The following is a 19,749-nucleotide window of genomic DNA, read 5'->3' as shown; positions in this document are numbered from 1 at the left end:
AACAAAAAAAAGGGTCAAAATACAACAATTCCGGACCATCCATAAGATGGCGGAATAATGCACAGCATGTGAACCCAGTAAAGATTCACGTTGCAAAACCTCCTCTTCCAGGCCAGACTGCAATAATTGTACTGGAGCCTCAAAGTTGAAAAAACGTTTCCGCAAATGTTTTTTCATGGACGCATGGTTCCAAACAGTGATGCAGTTGGCTGTATGGTCAACGTCATTGATGGTATGGTCGACGGCCCCCTCGTCAAAAGCACACCGGATGCTGTTGGTATATACTGAATGCTCGTAGACTATATCGCATCAACGGTCTTTTTGCCACAGTGAGTCTGTGTAGTGCTTAAGACTATGGTTTGTCAATAGAGGAAGTGGCCGTAAGCACTGTACCAAACAGATCATGGTCTGTAAAACTGTAAAAGCCTCTTGTGCACTGTCTTCATGGAAGTGCGGGGGGGGGGGGGGGGGGGGACTTCACAGAATCTACTCCCGAAGACTAGCATCTCCTTTCGAAGGCAGAAAATTCTCTTTACTCGTCCGAAATAATAATAACCTCCATTGTCTGACTTTGAAGAGTCTTAGTAGGGAAAGACTTACAGATCTTGCAATTCGCTGACTTATGTTTGGGATAACGACAATAAATAAGCTGTCCTTGTGAATCAGTAGTGTACATTTTCTTCCTGCCACAAGATAATCCGGTTTTAAACATAGATCTTTCTTCCTTGTCAGTCATTGTGACAGTTGCTAGTCAGAATAAAAAATGCTCCTAGTCCAGAAATTGAAACAAACTTCCCTAAAAACAACTCACAATATGGTAGAGATGATTTTCCCCAACCGTGACTCCCAGACGCAGTTTCTCTCAATCGTTAAATTAGCGAGTACCCTGGCCTGACAAGGTTGGGGAAAATCAATTACTCTACAGAGGTGCCTTTTCCCAGATGGCACATATCTTAACCTCTTGCTTTCACCACTTACCAGGACTACAGTTCGAGTCCAGACTTTAGGGGACGCGACTTCCTTTTTTAGTTTCACATAGTCAAAGCCGTCCCTTATGAGTAGAAGATGATATTTAGGTCCTGATGGAATGCCTAGATCCACTTGGACAGTATAGGGCATGAAACATGTCTTCCCCCTGCACACACTTTACACATTCCTTTGAACTGAAGCGGGTATAATTCCCCCTCTCCAGTCCACAACTTACCAGTTAGTGTTTTTACTCGTGGCACAAGTACCCAGTGAATAAACTACCCTTGGGAGATCCTTGTAGCCATTTTTAAATCACACTCACTCTATCACACCTCTACTCACTACACATAAGCCCCCTCCAATAGCTCTTAGCTTCACAACGGCAACCAGAGAAGACCTCTGGCAAAGAGCCCCCTTGCGGGGCCCATTGGGTATTGCAGCACCGGCCCAATGAGGAGCTGCCCAATGATGAAGTATGACACCCTTTGGGTGTGTGAGGGCACTTGCTCCTTATTGAAGCTATCCCATTGCAACTATGCATTTTCTCTATCTAGCACCTGGTTGTAACCTCCTTACTGTTACCCGTTTACTCCTTCTTTCCCCAAACAAAAGCCCCCTTCCCTCAGTTTTCCTTCTCCCTAATTTCCCAAATAGGAACAGCATCCTCCTTTTGTTTTTCCATAAGGATGAATCTGGCATTACTTTCTAGCCATTAATCTGCCGTCATTGTTTTGTAGTATTTGCACAGCGCTTTCCAACCCCTTGACGAAGTTCCTGAGCCCCCTATGGACAGTCAAGTAATTAGCTGCTCCATTGACAGTGGAAGCTGATAATCCTTAGTTAATTTCTCTCTCAAGAGCTATGTTAAAATGACAGCTAGCCACCTGCAGATGCCACTGAATGTCAGGACTAGATTGGTATTGTAAAGAGTAACAAAAATCATTGCCTTAGTAAGCCATTTAGATGTTTGAACTATAGGTACCAGACATTTCAAGGAAACACGCATTGGCATAGCCAACAGGTCTCGGCTTTGGGACGTTATAAGTGTTTAGCGAGAGGTATTGGAAATGTTTTCAAGGTATGTTGTAGAGCAAGAAGGCACACCCTGGTCGGAAACTGTTAGAGGAACCCAAGTAGAAAAACACTTTAGTGCACACACACATACCCCGAAGAGCAGGCGTGCAAGCTTCAGCGTGTGAAGGGTCCAGAAGAAATGCACTGCTGCCTGCGTGAGGTGCGGTTTAAGCTGCAAAAACGGGCCCTTTGTGTAACCCATGTTAAGGTAAAAAGAGATTTATGTCCGCGCTTATCTGAAACAGGAATCATCTCTCTGGCAACTCCGCCCATCCAAGAAATATGTGCGATTCTAAACCAGTCACTCTAACCGCACCTTTCATCCTTCCAAGGAGGAGAAGAGTGTGAATGGGCATGGTACTCAAAACTGTTTGTCAAGATCCAAACTAAGTTGAGTCTATTGTTGAACTTTATATAAGCTGTTAATATACAACTAGACTGCGCCAGTGCTGCACGCACACCAGGTAGAGACAAGCAAAGGCCACCCTCAGGGCCCATAAAAATACCTGCTGCAGTGTAATCCTTTCTGTTGCGAGTCCAGACAGCAGAAAGTTGGAGAGTGAAGAAGAAATACCAACAGCAGCACACACTCCTTTCACATAAGTAGTTGGATGACTGGAGTTAAATGCACTTCTCAGGTTCCTGCAGAACCGCACAAATGCATAAATATAAATAAATCCTCAAAATCCTGTGATTCTGGGCAAATCACTTCTCCCCTGCCTAACAAAATGAACGAGTCCGTGTGGAACGCAACTCAGTGCTCTGATAGCCTTAGTTTGCGCTATATTTACAAGTTAACTTAAAAAAATATCTTGGCAAACTGTGTTTAAATTTAAAAATACCATTGGATAAGCGTGTTTGGTTCAAACAGCCAAAGAACACAACAATCCGAGAACACAACCAGGGCAAATGAAACAAGCATTTGAAAAAAAGCAAGGCGGCGCGTTCTGTTCAATTAGTAACCTGATCCACGGCGAGGAATGCAGCTGCCACCCTGCACGCCACATTGTCACAGGTTCCAATGAAGCCAGATCGACTGAGTCTTTCATCCTTACGAGGTCGATAAAATCAGTACCACTTAGTTGGGTACCAATAAATGTTTGTCATACCAGCACCACGATACCTAGGGGTGAGGGCAAAGGTTCGCTTTACAAATAGACACTATGCTATTATATTATTCGCAGTTTTAGCTGTTGAAAATAAATCTCGTTTGTCACAAATTACCCTACAGTAACAAAATAGGGATTAGTTGTCCACGCCCCACCCTCTCGAGGATTAAAGCAAACCCAGTAGAAAGTGAGCAGCCGCCCGAAGGAGCACCCCTACCGCTGCAGTGAGTAGGCTCAGGGCTAGACTTGTACTTTCTCCTGCAGTAGCAGGCACACCCTGGTCGGAAACGGTTATAGGACCCCAAGTAAAAGTTCACTTTAGCGCACCCCCCCTTCCCCGCTAAAGACGAGCGTGCAAGCTTCAGCATGTGAAGGGCTTCAGAAGAAATGCACTGCTGCCTGCCTGAGGTGCGAGTTCAGCTGCAAAAACAGACCCCTTCTGTAACTGTTAAGGTAAAAAGAATTTGTGTCCGCGCTGGGCTGGTCTAACACAGTAATCATCTCTCAGCCAGTTCCACCCATCCAAGAAATCTGTGCGATTCTAAACCAGTCAACCTGACCGCACCTTTCATACTTCCAAGGCAGATAGGAGTGTGAATGGGCAAATCACTTATTCTCCCCTGCCTAACAAAATGAACAAGTCCATGTGGAACGCAACTCAGTGCTCCAATAGCCTTCGGGTCGAGTTTGCGCTATATTTACAAGTTAACTTAAAAATATTTTGGCAAACTGGGTTTAAAAGTTAAAAATACCATCGGATAAGCGTGTTTGGCTCAAACAGCCGAAGAACACAACAATCCGAGAACACAACCAAGGCAAAAGAAACAAGCATTTGAAAAAAAGCATGGGGGCGCGTTCTGTTCAATTAGTAACCTGATCCACGACGAGGAATGCAGCTGCCAACCTGCGCGCAGTTGCTCGCTCCTGAGAGCAGAACACCATGGAAGTGAACATTGGAAAGGAGGTGGGACATGCACCCGACTTTGGCCATTTGCGTGCTTTCATTATTGAAAGACACACGCAAAGGCCAATGCAATGTGTGGGAGGAGTCAGCCCCAAACGGAGTGCTCACAAGAAGCCTCCCATAGAGCAACGCATGCGTGCTGCGCTAGGCTCGACCTAAAAACTAGCCCCCTGTACAGCTTCATGATTAGATTAACTTTCTGAAAATAACAGGATTTAAAGAGCCGTACAATGGACAAAACCCATTAAGTTTGGGAGAATGGTAGGAAAATCGCAGTGATTTCCCTCCCTTACAAAACATCTTAACTATTAGCAATATGTTCTCTGCTGGACTAGCTAAAGAGCCTAGAGCCAATTCTGAAAGCTGAATTCCAGTGATTTCAGTTTATTTAACTCAAAAGAACAAAATGGTGGGCAGGAGTTGAAAAGATCAATGAAATTGATAATGTTTTGAATTCTGGTGCATATGGGAGCAGGAAGATGTTCCAGTAAGAAGTGTTTGGTGCCTTTAAAGAAGAAGCACAACTCTATTTTTCATCCAGGTTTTACCAATAATTGTGAGTGTTGTACACTTCTTATTGGAGGCCGAAACCAAGACTACTGCTTCAGTGGCAACTCAGATTCTCAGTGATTTTCATTATAGAGGGTATATGCTCTATTTTATCTAATTTGGTACAAGGATCTGTCATATTATGATCAAGTTGGCAATTACTTATATGGGTGGGCCACATTCACTAAGTTGAGGAAGCACATCTGAATATTTTCCAATGGAAGTAAGCCTACTGAATAAACGGAGATCGATCAATCACACCAGATTAGTAGAGTGCATGGCTACCCTGCTGGGGCTTCCCAGCACTAGCGGAGCATGGATCAGTGGCAATTTGAGAATTCAAAATAGCCAGGTCTTAATAGATTTCCAGAACAGAGAGTATGAGTTGCATAAGTGCAATTAGACTGTTCCATTACTCCATAATTTAGGGCCGAGATAAACAAAAGAACAACCTCCTTGTCTAACCCTTTTAAATCTCAGAATAGAGGCTAAGTTGGAATTTTGAGCATGAAGTACTTACTTAGGGGCGTTAGGTCATCAGGCTTGCATTGTGACAACATTGTAAACTATCAAGCCTGTTGGTTGTGCACAAACAAGGTGTTGCAAGTCCTAATCTGCAGAATGATCGCCTCTCAGACATCATATAATATAGATTTTCACTAGAAACAGGAAAGAAAAATATTTCAGCGACACAATATGATATCATCATCCATCCAAATAAATTCATTTCCTTTCAAGATTGTCCATTTTTTGAAGTTTTAACTTGAATGGAACAAAATTCTGTAGTAATTATTTGGCAGATTCTACTTGAACATGGCACAGCCAATTTGTTTGCTATTTAGTCGAAGAGTCAATGTTTTGACCTTCTACATTTTAGAAAGGCATTAAACAGCTAAAAACAGAATGAAGAATTAAATATCATGAAAGAGAACTTCCATAATACTCAGTCAATCATTGCCATAAAAAGAATTGAATCTTCAGATGACGAAACGGCTTTGAGTGAGAACAAAGATGTCCTCTGGGGTAGGGGCATACTCTGTGCCCACTGGCCCAGGACCTTTTGAGAAAGCAGATCCTCCTAGGACTCTTCCTTATTTCAAGCATATCAGGTGAGATAAGGGTATTCCTAATACTTCTATTCCCCACAGTCATCGTGGAAAGGCCTGTCTGGGGTTTCCCCAAAATATAAACATCCAGCGTTGTGGAGTCTATGCATGCCGGGTCTCTTGAGGTTCAGGAGCTTCATCTCCGTATTCTCCATCCACATCTTTCAGTAACAATTTTCTCTAAAATCCTTGGATACTTTTGATAACTAATGTAGCGGTCTCACACACTGTCACATGCTTTGTCCTCTAATTCCAGCTGCTGTCCTGTCGGCACATTTTTATTCCTTTTTTCACCTTAGCATCTTTCTTTCCCAAATCTTTCAGGCTCTTGTCCTGCACTTTGCGCTAATTTACTGTCTTTCTGCATGTATAACAGTTGAGAAGCCATGTCGGCCAACATCAAGGATAGTGATGAAGAGGTCAGAACTTACTGCTGTGTTGGAGTGTAAGTTTAGGATGGATTTGCAGCAGTGGAGGCTCAGGCGTCACAATTTTCATTGAGAATTTCCTCTTCTCTGATGAGGCCAGAAGCTCAGCAGCTTTGACACGATGGAGTCCCTGAAGCGGACATGTAAGGGTGCATCACGGGCAGCATAACAGGAGTAGGCTCACAGGATTCCTCTGGGTAGCAGACTGGTAACATTTGGGAAATCCTGAGCTTAAAGGACAATTCTGCCTTGGTTTCTCAGTATCACTTCCCTGGTGGGTTTTGGGATCAAGAATTGCATATGAGAGCATAGTCCCCAATGCCACTTTGGGCCATTTCATCAATTTCTCAGATCCCTGTTCGGATTTAAAACACATCACCCTCATGGTGCTTTCTTAAAATGCTTTTGAGCAAAAGCACTTACATATTTCACATGATTGTCTGGACAGAGGTAGAACACACTCCTAAAGTGAGCCATCCTCAATCTCAACACTGCTTAAAAAAAACTCATCTTTTTAGCTTCAATTTAAAGACAAACAATTCTAAAAGAGAGAGCACTTGGTGTTAACCCCAGATTCAAACATGCAGACAAGATAGCCATTTAGCTTAGATAAAGTGGTCTAAAAGTGCAAAACTCATCATCAGCTTTCAAGTAGTAGTAAGTACCATAAGAATCTGAGCAAACACTGGCAAAGCCAATAGGTCTGGTATATGCAGCGAACCCTTTGACTTTGCTCATGCTTGCTTTATTTGTATTTTCCCCACAAACCTTCATTGATGGGGAAGCTATTTGTCCTAAAAAACACACACTGGCTTAAAGCAAAAATATGTTTTGAGTCTCAAAAAAGCACATATGGCAAAAGTAGATCCCGCACTGAAGGAACTAATTTGTGTGTGGATATGCCCTTTGTAAAAGAACAGAATGCTGTCACTCACAGTGAAGTTAGCCAATCGTGCAAGAGGGATGGCCCACTGCCGCATGCTGTAATGGACGGATAAAAACTGTGAAGGATAACAGACAAATGGATGAAGGCGACTGGGTGAAAGCTCCTATAAGTAAATATATTGTACATATAATTTTAGTAAAGTTAAAAGATCTTGGTTAATGCAGATTCTAATAAAGGTGATATTTAAAGAATGGATACCAACGCAGCAGGAGGGTGAGGGCAGAAATGAGCTCAACTAACTGGTAAAGTTTCTTTATGTAATTTTTCCTTTGAGCTCAATGCTTTTTTAATCAGAGGATTTTCTGCCTGACGTGGAGGAATATTCAATTAGCATATGAATCAGAAAGGATCCAACGCTAAAAGATCTATTTTCTGCACTAATTTATTATGTCATTTATCACTATTTCCCACAATCATCTGCATGCACCTCCTCTTTTATTTTCCCTTCCAAATCGCCAATCATCCCTTTCCACTTTCCTCTCCTCCTCCTCCCCATTTCTCCCATACGCCTACTCCTTAGGTGTTTTGCCATGCTCCTACCTTTTTTGCATTAGTCCTCTGCTAATGTCTTTTTTAACACCAGAAACTAAGACCATACTACAAACACTGACGGTCAGCGGATGTGGCTGCTATGGGTAGAATAAACTAATTAACCAGTCAAGGTCATCGTGAAATGCATACCGACAACAGGACCACATTTTGTTACCGTAAAACAAAATTCCGCTGCTATTAAACAAATGCAGAAAAAATAATGCCAAGGTCGGCAAGTTTACTTTTCGTTTCTGAAAAGAAAATTACTAGAGTTACTTTAGCAATAAAAGAGTACAGAATACCAGAGTCCGTAGGTACCAAAGTATGTATTGTATCATTTAAAAATGGTATCAAACAGGCTGGAGGAAAACAAAAATATTCAAGCTGGTAGTTTAAGAGATGGTTGAAATCAACACTACAGGTTAAAAAAAACAGTTACTTTGTGGAATAGTCTGAGCAGAGTAATATACTCGTAAAAACACGTTGAACATTTTCTTTTAGTTACAATTAATCCAAAAATGTCTTATATTAACTGCAAGAACTTTGGAGACCGACAAATCTCTTTAAGGTGGCTAGTGCAATGCAGACAATAGCCACAATATTAGGATACCCAAGAAAAATCAATAATTTGAGGTATTTCTGTTGCTACTGCCAGAGGCGAAACAAAAGGCTCAACAATAGGGAAATAAACTCTAGCGCTGCGAATATATTTATTAGGAAATTATAAAAAATGCAGTATGGGGAAAGAGCTAACCATACATTATCCATCAGTTCAGATTACCACATCAAACAACAGCCATCCATCACAAAATATGACATTTAGAGAAAACCCCTCTCTTCCAAGGGAAAAAAGGACCTGGGAGTTGGACGCCTTTTAGCCATTAGAACACATTAAATGAATGTCTGGTTCGTTGCTGTGTTACCAGAAGTAAATAATGAGAAGGGCAACCACATTAATATTATAAAATAAATCAACTTAAAAGACCTCCTTAAAAGAGAGCACATGGGTGATATTAAATAATATTTCCTAGAATTAAATGTTAATTGGTGAAAAGAAACTTTGTACAGAACAATGAATCGGTGTTGAAATACATTTGTATAAAATAATGTCATATAGTCTTCCCATAATACTTTACTAGGTAGATCAAGAACTACAAACTGTTTGGCCGTTTTATTTAGACGAAAGAACAAGCCATGTCCTACTTCCTAAAAGTTGCCAAACCAATTTTTCCATTAAAATTATACATGGACCAGGCAGCATATATTTTCTCTTTTCAAATACAGCTGCTACTTCCGTCCAGACAAAAAAGTGTTTTTATGAATAAAAAAATACACCCCAGATAAATCTTGAAGACTTGTCAAAACATTTACTGACCCTGCAAAGTGGAGCTCTTTACAAAACATCATGGACATAACAGGTTTTGAACTTTTATTTGGAAAGAAGGTGTTTTGGCTTGCAACTTTAAAGTGTGCAATACTTGTTAAAATTTTGGTTACAAAATTGCACACGTTTGTTAAACACTGAAATGTATCAGCTACATATCTAAAATGGTAACGGGTCTATCTATTTACACACACACACACACACACACACACACACACACACACACACACACACACACACACACACACACACACCCCCCCCCCCCCCCCCCCCAATGTATGTACTACTTAAGCTCCAACAAAGAGTATGTTACATGACTGAGATCACTCAGTCAAATATTTTTACTTCTTCCTTTAAATGTAAAGCTCTAAACAGATATCCTAGATCAGGACAATTTTCCCCAAAAACTCATTTTATTTACAGAAGATGGAGAAACAACCTGTGGTAAAAGCTCAATCTAAAAAGGAGTACAATTTTACTTGCACATACACTTAATGCAAGACAACCATTTCTCTTTAAAACATTCTATACTAAATACAGGTGGTGCAAACTGATACGTGCCTTGGCCAGTTAGCCCAAATCCTGTGGCTCTGCAGTGCCAAAGAAGAGATGTTAATAATAAACATGGTTGTGTTTTTTAATTAGAAAAGAAAAATAAGTAAGGGTACTTACCACTTATGTTCAGAGTGGGATCTTTCCAAACACAAACTTCTTGAAAAGAATAACTGACTAGACCTTAATTCAAACACTATTAGATTGCTGGCTTCAAACCATTTCTGCAATTCAGTGACCTAAGTAATGTTGGTTTTATATGATGATCAAAGTTTGGACAGGCTAATGCTCTGTTCTCAAATTGAAAGTCTGACAAAACGAATAAGCTTCTCTGTTGCTTTTTGTGTTGTATTTATTTGATAATTTCTATTTTAAACATATTTTATATTAATTACAATTGCTGCACCTTAACTTTATGGTCGTAGTTTGCCCACGAATGCAGAGCATGACATTTTTATATGTTTAAGCTACTTAAAGTAATAACAGCATGCAAAAGCATTTTTTTTTTTTAATAACGTTGCTTATTTTGGTATAAATGATCCACCTTCTACTCGGCTTTCCAGGTACTTGTCCAATTCAGTCTCTCGCTTCACGGCATCAGGCAATACTTTCGGTGCACTCGGAAAACATATCAGTATGACGCTCATGTTGTCTCTGCTACCCTGTGAAAGAACACATCGTTTTAAAGACCATGAAACTTGTTTTTTAACACATAAAACTGGCTTCTATTTAACACAATTAAACAATGTACGTACCACAGACCCCCCCCCCCCCCACGTAAAGCACGTGAATATAAAACGTTCGACAAAGCTATGATTTTTGTTTCCAATAATAATTTGTGTTTCTTTAAGAAAACACTGCGTTGTTGAAGAGGATATATATTGGTATTGAGGAAGAGATCAGATAAGAGGAGACTGACAGTGCCCATGCCAACCGGGCTCCTGGGATAATGTCTCCCTTCTGAGCTACGATGCAGGCTCCCCTTCTGGGTCCTTCCTCTGAACCACAAGGAGCAAAGTGTGCTTTTGTGGCACGATAACGTGGTGAAACGTTGGAGGAGTGGGAATAGAAGAATACTTTATTGTATGATTACCTAAAATCAATGCATGTTACTTTCATAATTAAAACAATTGATTAGTAAAATGGCATCTAAAATAAGGTTGTATTTAAAAGAAGAAACATCTAATAACATATACATCTGTTGGTCAGTCAATGCCCTAATATTAGTTCATCTTAGCTGTTTGGGCTTAGTGCAAGATCACTAATGGCCATAACGTGCAGTGATATTATTGCTCAGCGAAAATAGCAATGATCTTAACCATTGGACTTAGTACAAAACAGCCGGCATGTAGATTGATCATTAGGCTGTTATTTTTTGTTTATTGAGTTTGACATGAAGTCTTTCCAGCAACGGCAAAGAACTTTCCGGTACGTGCAAGCTCCATTGGTACTGTCGTAGTATAGATGTACGTTAATGCCTCCTTGCATGTTCTAACTTTATTTTGGTTCAACATTGTCCTTAAGTATTTACGCCTCTGGCTTACCAAGGCTGGACAACAACAGATGCCATGCTCTGCTAATTCTGTGTGATATTGACACAGGCGACATCCTCTGTTTCCAGCTGGTGTGGATTTTCAATGTGCCCAGTAATCCTTTATTGGTAAAGTTAGCAGCCTAGTCTTCAGAACGTTTTGAAGAGCTTGTCTGCCCAGACCGGCTTTCAGGTATGGTTGGCATAGAGTGGCCTCATGGGATTTGGCAAGGCCCTCTGCGCCACGGATGGCGGAGTGGGATGGTGCTCCCATATCCATGCAGTGCTGAGGAATTGCGTGAACAAATTGTGGATCCACCATTTCCCCTTAAATCGGTTTTCAGTGTACTTATTGTACCTACAGACTTTAACAACTGGCTGCAGTTTCCGGCAAGGCATGACCAGCAACTATGGCCTGCATCTACTGCACCCAGGGTATGTATTTCTACTGTGAAAGGTCTTCTTTTTTTCCATGAACCCAGTATCCGGAAGGCCTAGCCTGTGTTCTGCTGCTACTGGGCACTGTCATAGTACCCAGGCCTATAGAGCTCATAGGTATCCAATATTGTCGTCAAGTGCTGTGTGGCTAACAACATGGCTGCATCATAACTTAAGCAAGGCCTTACTCCTGTGCAGGCACGCCACATTACTGGTGCTTTTTACTTTGATAGGCGTGGACTTGACCCCTTTTCTCAGTCTACAGAACTCCGAACCAGAAGGCCCTGCTTGAACTGTAATGGTTCTCTCTCACCCATCACTTTTCAGTTTCGCAAGCCTTTAATTTAAGCCTTTGGCTAAGCACCAAAAGCGTTTTGCCGGAGCTGACCATTAACTCTATTGTGTGTCACGTTAGGAAACAACCATCAAGAGTGCACGTTGGGTCTCTGTGAAATTATCAACACAATCTTCAAAAAGCACCTGGTATGTATGCTGACAAATTAAGACTTTATACCCCAGGTGATCAACTTTATTTTCAAAGACAGTAGTGGGGTAAATACAGTTGCTTCCTCTTCACATGCAGAGTAACATTTAGCACAAACGTATGGAAAAGAACAGGTAGAATAACCATTTTCCACCAGTTGACTTGCTCTGCCTGAATTTGGTAAGGATTCAACCCACAAAGGAGCTGCTGTCTCCATTAATTATGCTGTAATTAGGTATGAGACAAGGGGGGTAATGACTGAAAAGAAAAACGTTACTTTCCCTGAAACTATTGGTTTGTGTCTTGTAGTGTTAGGCACAGATGTCTACAAGTAGTTTTTCCCTGAAGACATTTTCGATCTCAAGCGATCTCAGGACTCCTCCCTTAAGTCCACAATATACCAGGGCAAACACGCCACGAGTGAGTGTAGCAAGCAAGCAGGATAGTAACTGTGTATCAGTGCATTGTGAATGAGGACACAAGTTGAGGGGAAAAATGCCTGAAGCATGAGCTCTGGTCCAGGAACCCAAGAGGGCACATGCGCGTACACAAGCACTGCAAGCTAGTAAGTATACAAGCACTGCAAGCTACAATCGAACATTTACAAGATGGGGAACATTTTCCATTTGGAGCATGCCCCGCTGTAGAGCGCATGCTCTGGACAAGTTACAAGTAGTACTCACCCTAAGGCAGTAGCTAGCTATCAGATGAGGAAGATATATATATTTTTTTTAAGGTGTAGGTGTAGCTTACCCAACTTGAGCCTCCTGCTGGAGCTGAATGTCCACATAATGTCTAACAAAGGTAAGTGAGTGGTGTTGACCAAGTAGCAGCTTTATATCTATCTGCTAATGATATGTTACCTAAAAAGGCCATTGAAGATCTTTTCTTTGAGAAGCATGTTGTCTCTGCACAGAATGCAGAGTGCTTTTTGCTCTGCACAACATACCTGAATGCATTTAACTATGCATCTGGCAAGGCTCGACTTAGAAATGAGTTTCCAAGTGGGGCTTTGCAATTGCCACATAAAGTTGTTTTTTCTTGCGAATGGATTTTGTTCTTGAATGTAAAACATGATGGCTCTATTAAAGTCTAATGTATGAAATAATCTTTCTGCCATTTTCACTGGGTGAGGAAAGAAGATTGGCAACTCAGTGGACTATTTTAAGAGAAAAGGGAAACCATCTTTGACATAAAAAACAGGACTCTATCCTCAGTACAATTATTTGTAGGAAACTGGATGAAAGATTTCTCCATTGGTAATTCAAACAAAAAAGGAGGAGGGATTGCCATTGCTTTTAAAAATGATCTAGATGTGAAATGGGTCTCTACGGTTAGCAATGACTGCATAGAATTAGGGATCTTCAAAGTTTCCATGTCCCCTTCTGACACCTGGTACGGAGCCCTAGTATATCGGCTCCCAGGACCTAAAACGAAATTTGCAGATCGCTTGGTGGAACATCTCGCACTACATGTACTGGCTGCAAATAGATTTTTGCTAGGAGACCTCAATTTCCATGGGGAAAATGTGACTGATCCTGAAGTAAACAAACTATTTACCTCCTTCGAATTCATGGGACTTGCCCAAAGAGTCGAAGGCTGTACCCATAGTGCAGGACATCTATTAGATCTGGTGTTTTCCAACACAGACCAGATATGATGCAACCCCCCAGATCCCCTTGTATGGACAGACCATTATAGAATCACGATCCAAATACAGCAAATAGACTAAAATAGTTCTAAACGGCCTATTAGACAAGGTCATGATCAGCGGAGGATCAGGCGTAACCTCACTTTGGTGGCATTTAATGAGGTATTCTCCCTTGATCAGACAACCAAAACTATGGAAGTTTCAAAACAATTGGAGACTTTCAACACCGCCTTAGAATTGGCCTTTGATGCGGTCATACCAAAAAAAAAAGTGAACACCTTACAACGAAGATCTTCCACTCCTTGCCATTCATTGGAACTGAAATTGGAAAGGGCCAGTTGTAGGCGACTGGAAAGAAGATGGTGCACTAGTAAGACCGATGAAAACAGGGGGCTTTATAGGAAGTCACTGTCTAAGTATCATCTAAATCTAAAAGCCGCTAGACGGCAATTTATCATCAGCCATATTGATAACGCAAGTAACTCCCAGAAAACTTTGTTTAGCATAGTACGGGACTTTGTTTCCCCTAAAGTCTGCGGACAGATGCCACTGCAATCTCAGGAGTTATGTAATTCCTTAGCAATCTACTTGCGTGAGAAGATACTAAAAATGTACGTGAATTTTTCTTTACCTACTACTTTTGAATTGGCATCTTCACGTAAATCCGAGGAGCAGAAGAAGATAGTAGCCAGCTCCCTAAACAGCTTTGAACAAGCCACAATAGAGGAGGTCATAAAAGGTCTTGCGGGGGCCAAATCTGGGTCACCATTAGATACATGTCCACCCAAAATCATGGCGTCTTTAGCCTCTAGCTGTGCCCCAGCAATCCAAGACCCGTTTAATCACTCTATCCTTACTGGTACCACTCGAGCTACTTGGAAAGAGGCGATTGTCTGTCCAATATTAAAAACAATCTACGGCGGACCCCTTAATTCTTGGTAATTATCGCCCCATTTCCCTGTTATCACTGCTGGGAATGATCCTGGAAAGTATCATTAACCGACAGTTGCGCTCTTATCTGGAGGATAACCACATTCTGGACCCCTCGCAGTCTGGTTTCCGTCCAGGTTTTAATACAGAAACTGCCGTTTTGGCAGTAACTGACGCGCTCAGATTAACTGTCGACGCGGGAGGGTCAGTTATCTTGATCCTCCTAGATCTCTCCGCAGCTTTTGATACTATTTCACACTCTAAGCTGTCGGAGAGATTCCTGGATTGTGGTATAAATGGGACAGCCCTTAAATGGCTTGAACACTTCTTGTCCGAAAGAACCCAAACTGTCATGCTGGGACTGTAATCCTCAGGCAAAATGTTGCTTGACAGGGGAGTACCCAAGGGCTCCTGTTTAAGTCCCACCCTTTTTAATATATACATGGCCCCGCTGGCACAAATTGTTGAGCATCTGGGTTTTGAGATCATTTCATATGCTGATGATACTCAGCTTATGTTTACCATCGGACCTAACCCAGAGCTCGACAAAATCCGTTTCGCCTCCGGAATGCTTGCCATCTTCGACTGGATGACAAGAAATTGTCTCCAGCTCAACCCGGAAAAGACGGAGGTTATGTTGATGGGAAAGCCATCAATAGCCATCAGACCTAACCCAGAGCTCGACAAAATCCGTTTTGCCTCCGGAATGCTTGCCATCTTCGACTGGATGACAAGAAATTGTCTCCAGCTCAACCCGGAAAAGACGGAGGTTATGTTGATGGGAAAGCCATCAATAGTTGGTCGGATGATTGGTGGCCTGTCGAATTGGGCCAGGCCCCTACCCTTAAACAGTCAGTAAAAAATCTAGGCCTAAAATTGGATCATGCCCTTACCATGAAAGATCATGTGGCGGCGATAGTAAGGTCATGCTACTATGGTCTAAGGCTTCTGAGAATTTTTTTTCCCTATCTGCCTACTTCCCAGCGCAGAACTTTAGTCCAGGCAATGGTCATTAGTCGTCTGGACTATGGAAATGCCCTGTTGGCAGAAGTGGGACAGACTCAATTGGCCAAACTTCAAGTAATTCAGAATACGGCAGCACGATTGATCTTGAATTGCCCGTCAGGATCGGCTTCGGCCCCTCTGCTGAGGGAACTGCATTGGTTAACAATAAAGAACAGATCCTTTTTAGGTCTCGCCTAGCTATTGCGTTTACGCAATCGCTATGCGAGACTCTAGTAAGAGGGGCATTTCAAAGTGCTCCCAAAAGTGGATTGCATGGCGAGCACGCGCACAATCACGTGCATCGTGCCGCCATGCAATCTGTTTGGGGAAGCGCTTCAGCCCACTTGCGCCCTCGGCATCATACTTTAAAGGGTCCGCTCCCCCACCTGGAATGCGCTCCCCCGCCAAGCGCGCGCGCCATGCTCCGCCGCGTCTCGCCATGACAAATTTGCTTTCACTTTGGCGCGGCGGGCGCTCGCTCGCGTCCGGAGCACTTTAGAAGCCGGGCTCGTCTTGTTTTCTTCGTAATACGCATTTGTTCTCTACCTGGCTCCCCTCCTTTTCCTAGGCCTCTGTCTCTCTTACGACCCCATTCCCTTTCGCTTATGTCTGCATTTACTGCTCTCTCTCTTTGCTTATGTCTGTATTTACTGCTCTTTGTCTCTCCCGCTCTCCCCATTCTATCCTGCTCTCTCTCACGAGCCTTCCATCATTTCCTATCTCGAACCTGTGGTCCCCGTCTACCTTGCGCCCTCTCCCCTCTTTGTGCCCGCTCCCTTTCTCGCGTCGCCACCTTTTCCATCATTGTACCTCGCTATCCCGGTCTAATCTGCAGTCCCCATCTACCTCGCGCACTCTCCTCGCTTTGTGCCCGCTCTGTCGCCACCTCTTCCATCATTGTACCTCGCTGTCCCAGTCTCTCGCGCCCCCTCCCTTCCAGATCTCTGTGTCGCTGTGTCTCCTTCCCTGTCAGCCCTCTTCTTTCCTCCCGGTGTCTGACATTTGAGGGTCGCTAATGAGCGCCTCCGCAGTCCGGCTCTCAGTGATCCCTCGGAGGCTGCCGGGGGTATGGGATCCTTTCCCTGCAAATAATTAATTTAGATACGTGTTGCGTAAGAGCCTAAAAGGCTCCACTCCTCCCCACCCCCCTCTTATCTAGTCTCCTTCTGGGCCACTTTTTCCATTTTGCTTGGACATTTGATGCTCGTCTTTTGGCTGCCTCTTTCTCTTCTTAATAATTATACTATAATATAATACTTGGATTTGTATAGCGCCGCTGATAACCCGTCTGGGTCTGTAGGCGCTGTCCGTAGGCAGGGGGAAGTGATTTGCCCAGAATCACAGGATGTTGAGCACACGACGAGACTTAAACCTGGATCTCTCAGAGCCCAAGTCGGCTGCACTGGTCGTTAAGCCACACCCTCCCCCTTCTGAACGTAGCATTTGGACCACTTCTTTGTCATTGACTCGACTCTGGAACACGTCCAGGGCCGGACTGGTAATTTAAAACAGCCCTGTCAAAAAGTATAAACTTAGACCCCATGTGCACAAAGTGAGTAACCCCCAGCACATTGATCAGTAGGATTTTATGTAGGATAATTTTGGAAAAGTGAAACCAAAAAGGTGCAGGTTAACTGCTCAATTTTTCAATTATATTTGCCACTTTTACTGACTGCTCCGAAAGGGATTCAAATAAAGATTCCAGTACATTAGTGTTTACCACAGTACCGCGAAGCGCTATTTCTACACAGCTTCTAATCATGCATGCCATGTGCCTGGTGAGAAAAAGGACCTATTTGTTGGTACAGTTATGAGAGGTTTTCTTTTAATGCTTCCATTCAAAAGTCTTTGAAGCTCATCTAACAAGCATTGAAAATGCAACAGGTCTCGCATTTACGCGAGGAAGCTATTGGCATTGTAAATGACAATGCCTTTTATTTTATGTTTTAAAAACCAAAACATAAATAAAAGGCATTGTCATTTACAATGCCAATAGCTCAAACTCCCGTAAATGCGAGACCTATTGCATTGCAAATGCTTGTTTAAGATCTGCTGTCTTACACATAATGCATTGAATGAAAGAGGCCCTCTCTATTTGCGTAAAAAACTACTAAAGTATTCTCCTGGCAGAAAACTTAGATCCAGCACTCTGGATCTTCTACAGGTTCCTAGAATTCGCCTTACCCGCACCGGAGATAGAGCCTTTTCATATCTAGCGCCAACTTATTGGAATAAGCTCCCTCTAGCCGTACGTAAAAAATTCAAACGCTAAGCAGTTTCAGGAAACCGCTGAAAGCGTTTTTGTTTTAATCGGGACACCTCTCTTGCTATCCGGATCTTTTTTTACCCTCAGTACATTCTCCTAGTTAGCGCCTAGATGCCCCAGGGTGAGTTGTGCGCTCTATAAAACCATATAACATAACGAATATGCTACACACCAGTATGCATCTGTTCTTGGCATGTAGGGCTGCTGACATTCATATCTGTGCATAGATCGCCGCCTAGTGTTGGGTCCGGATGATTGCACATTGTTGTCCTGGAAGAGTCTTCGAAGTATCACGAGATAGGTGGCTCCTCCCCTGGACTACAGTGCGCATGGGCATCCTCTCCATCCTCAGATTGTTTTTCGCCATAGTGGCAGTGATGGAGTAGATACAGTAAGTGATGACCATGCTATACAGTAATTCTGAGTGCTGCAGCCGCTACAGGCGCCAGGGAGGAGGGTGGGCGATATGAATGTCAGCAGCCCTACATGCCAAGAACAGATGCATACTGGTAAGTAGCATATTCGGTTCGAGGCATGTGGGCTGCTGAATTCATATCTGTGCATAGATTATATAGCAGTCCCTCCATTAGCGGCGGCTGCCCGTGCCAGCTACAGCAGTCTGAAAAAGAGTTTTGAGAACAGCCTGTCCTACAGCTGCCTGCTGTCTTGAGTGTACATCTACACAGTAGTGCTTGGTAAATGTATGTATAGTGGACCATGTGGCTTCTCTACATATTTCCTCTAAAGGAATGTTCCCTAGGAAAGCCATGGACGCCCCTAACTTTCGTGTTGAGTGGGCTCTGGGAGGAATCGTTAATGTGCGTTTAGCTTTTTCATAGCAAATTTGAATACATTTAACGATCCATCTGGCTATCCCTGCTTTGGAAATGGCGTTGCCCTTGTGTTGTGGAGAAAAGGCAATGAACAGTTGTTTTGTTTTCCTAAAATCCTTTGTCCTGTCTATATAGTACATGAGGGCCCTCTTTACATCTAGTGTATGGAGCATTCTCTCTGCGTCATTTTCTGGATTTGGAAAGAAAACGGGCAGTTCAATAGTCTGATTCATGTGGAATTGCGATATCACTTTAGGCATGAATGTGGGGTTGATACGTAGTACAACCCTGTTTGCGTGAACCTGTATGAATGGCTCTTGAATGGTTAGTGCCTGGAGTTCACCAACTCTTCTCAACGAAGTGATTGCCACTAAGAAAGCTACTTTCCAGGTGAGGAATTGAATCTCACATGAATGTAGAGGTTCAAAGGGTGGACCCATCAATCTGGTGAGGACCACATTCAGGTTCCACACCGGTGCCGGTGGGTGTGTTGGAGGAATCACTCGTTTGAGTCCCTCTAAGAAGGCTTTGATGGCAGGCACTCTGAATAAAGAGAGGTGCTGCCTGTTTTGAAGATAGGCTGCTATTGCGGTTAAATGTATACGGAGGGAGCTGTATGCCAGATTGCATCGGTATAAGTGTAACAGGTAACAGATGATGTTCTGAATGGATGCATCCAGCGGATTAATGTCATTGTTTTTACAGTAAATGACAAATCTTTTCCATTTAGCCGCATAGCAAGCTCTGGTCGTGGGTCTCCTGGCCTCCTTGATGATATTCATACATTCTGGAGGCAGGTTCAGGTAGCCAAACTCTAAGACTTCAGGAGCCAGATCGCCAGGTTCAGCTGTTGCGGATCTGGGTGCTGAATTTCGCCATGGTTCTGTGTTAAAAGTTTGGGTGTTAGCCGCAGTCTTTGAGGCGGCACCACGGAAAGTTCTAGTAACGTGGTGTACCATGGCTGGCGTGCCCACATTGGAGCAACCAGGATGAGTGTCA

At 42.9% G+C, this 19,749-nt stretch overlaps 1 protein-coding gene across 2 annotated transcripts in view; it reads right to left on the bottom strand.

The window, feature by feature from the left end:
* PPM1A (protein phosphatase, Mg2+/Mn2+ dependent 1A) overlaps positions 1-19,749 on the bottom strand; it is a 376,177-nt gene that overhangs the window by 232,838 nt on the left and 123,590 nt on the right. For both annotated transcript variants that reach the window (XM_085626169.1, XM_085626170.1), the window contains exon 3: positions 10,157-10,274. In XM_085626169.1, coding sequence (XP_085482295.1) covers positions 10,157-10,274 — 118 coding nt within the window. The remainder of the gene's footprint in view (positions 1-10,156; positions 10,275-19,749) is intronic.

This window comes from Triturus cristatus, chromosome 9 (assembly GCF_964204655.1).
Source record: "Triturus cristatus chromosome 9, aTriCri1.1, whole genome shotgun sequence".
Lineage (NCBI taxonomy): Eukaryota > Metazoa > Chordata > Amphibia > Caudata > Salamandridae > Triturus > Triturus cristatus.
Note: the sequence above shows the minus strand (reverse complement) of the source record. Positions and strands in the feature narration are given on the sequence as shown.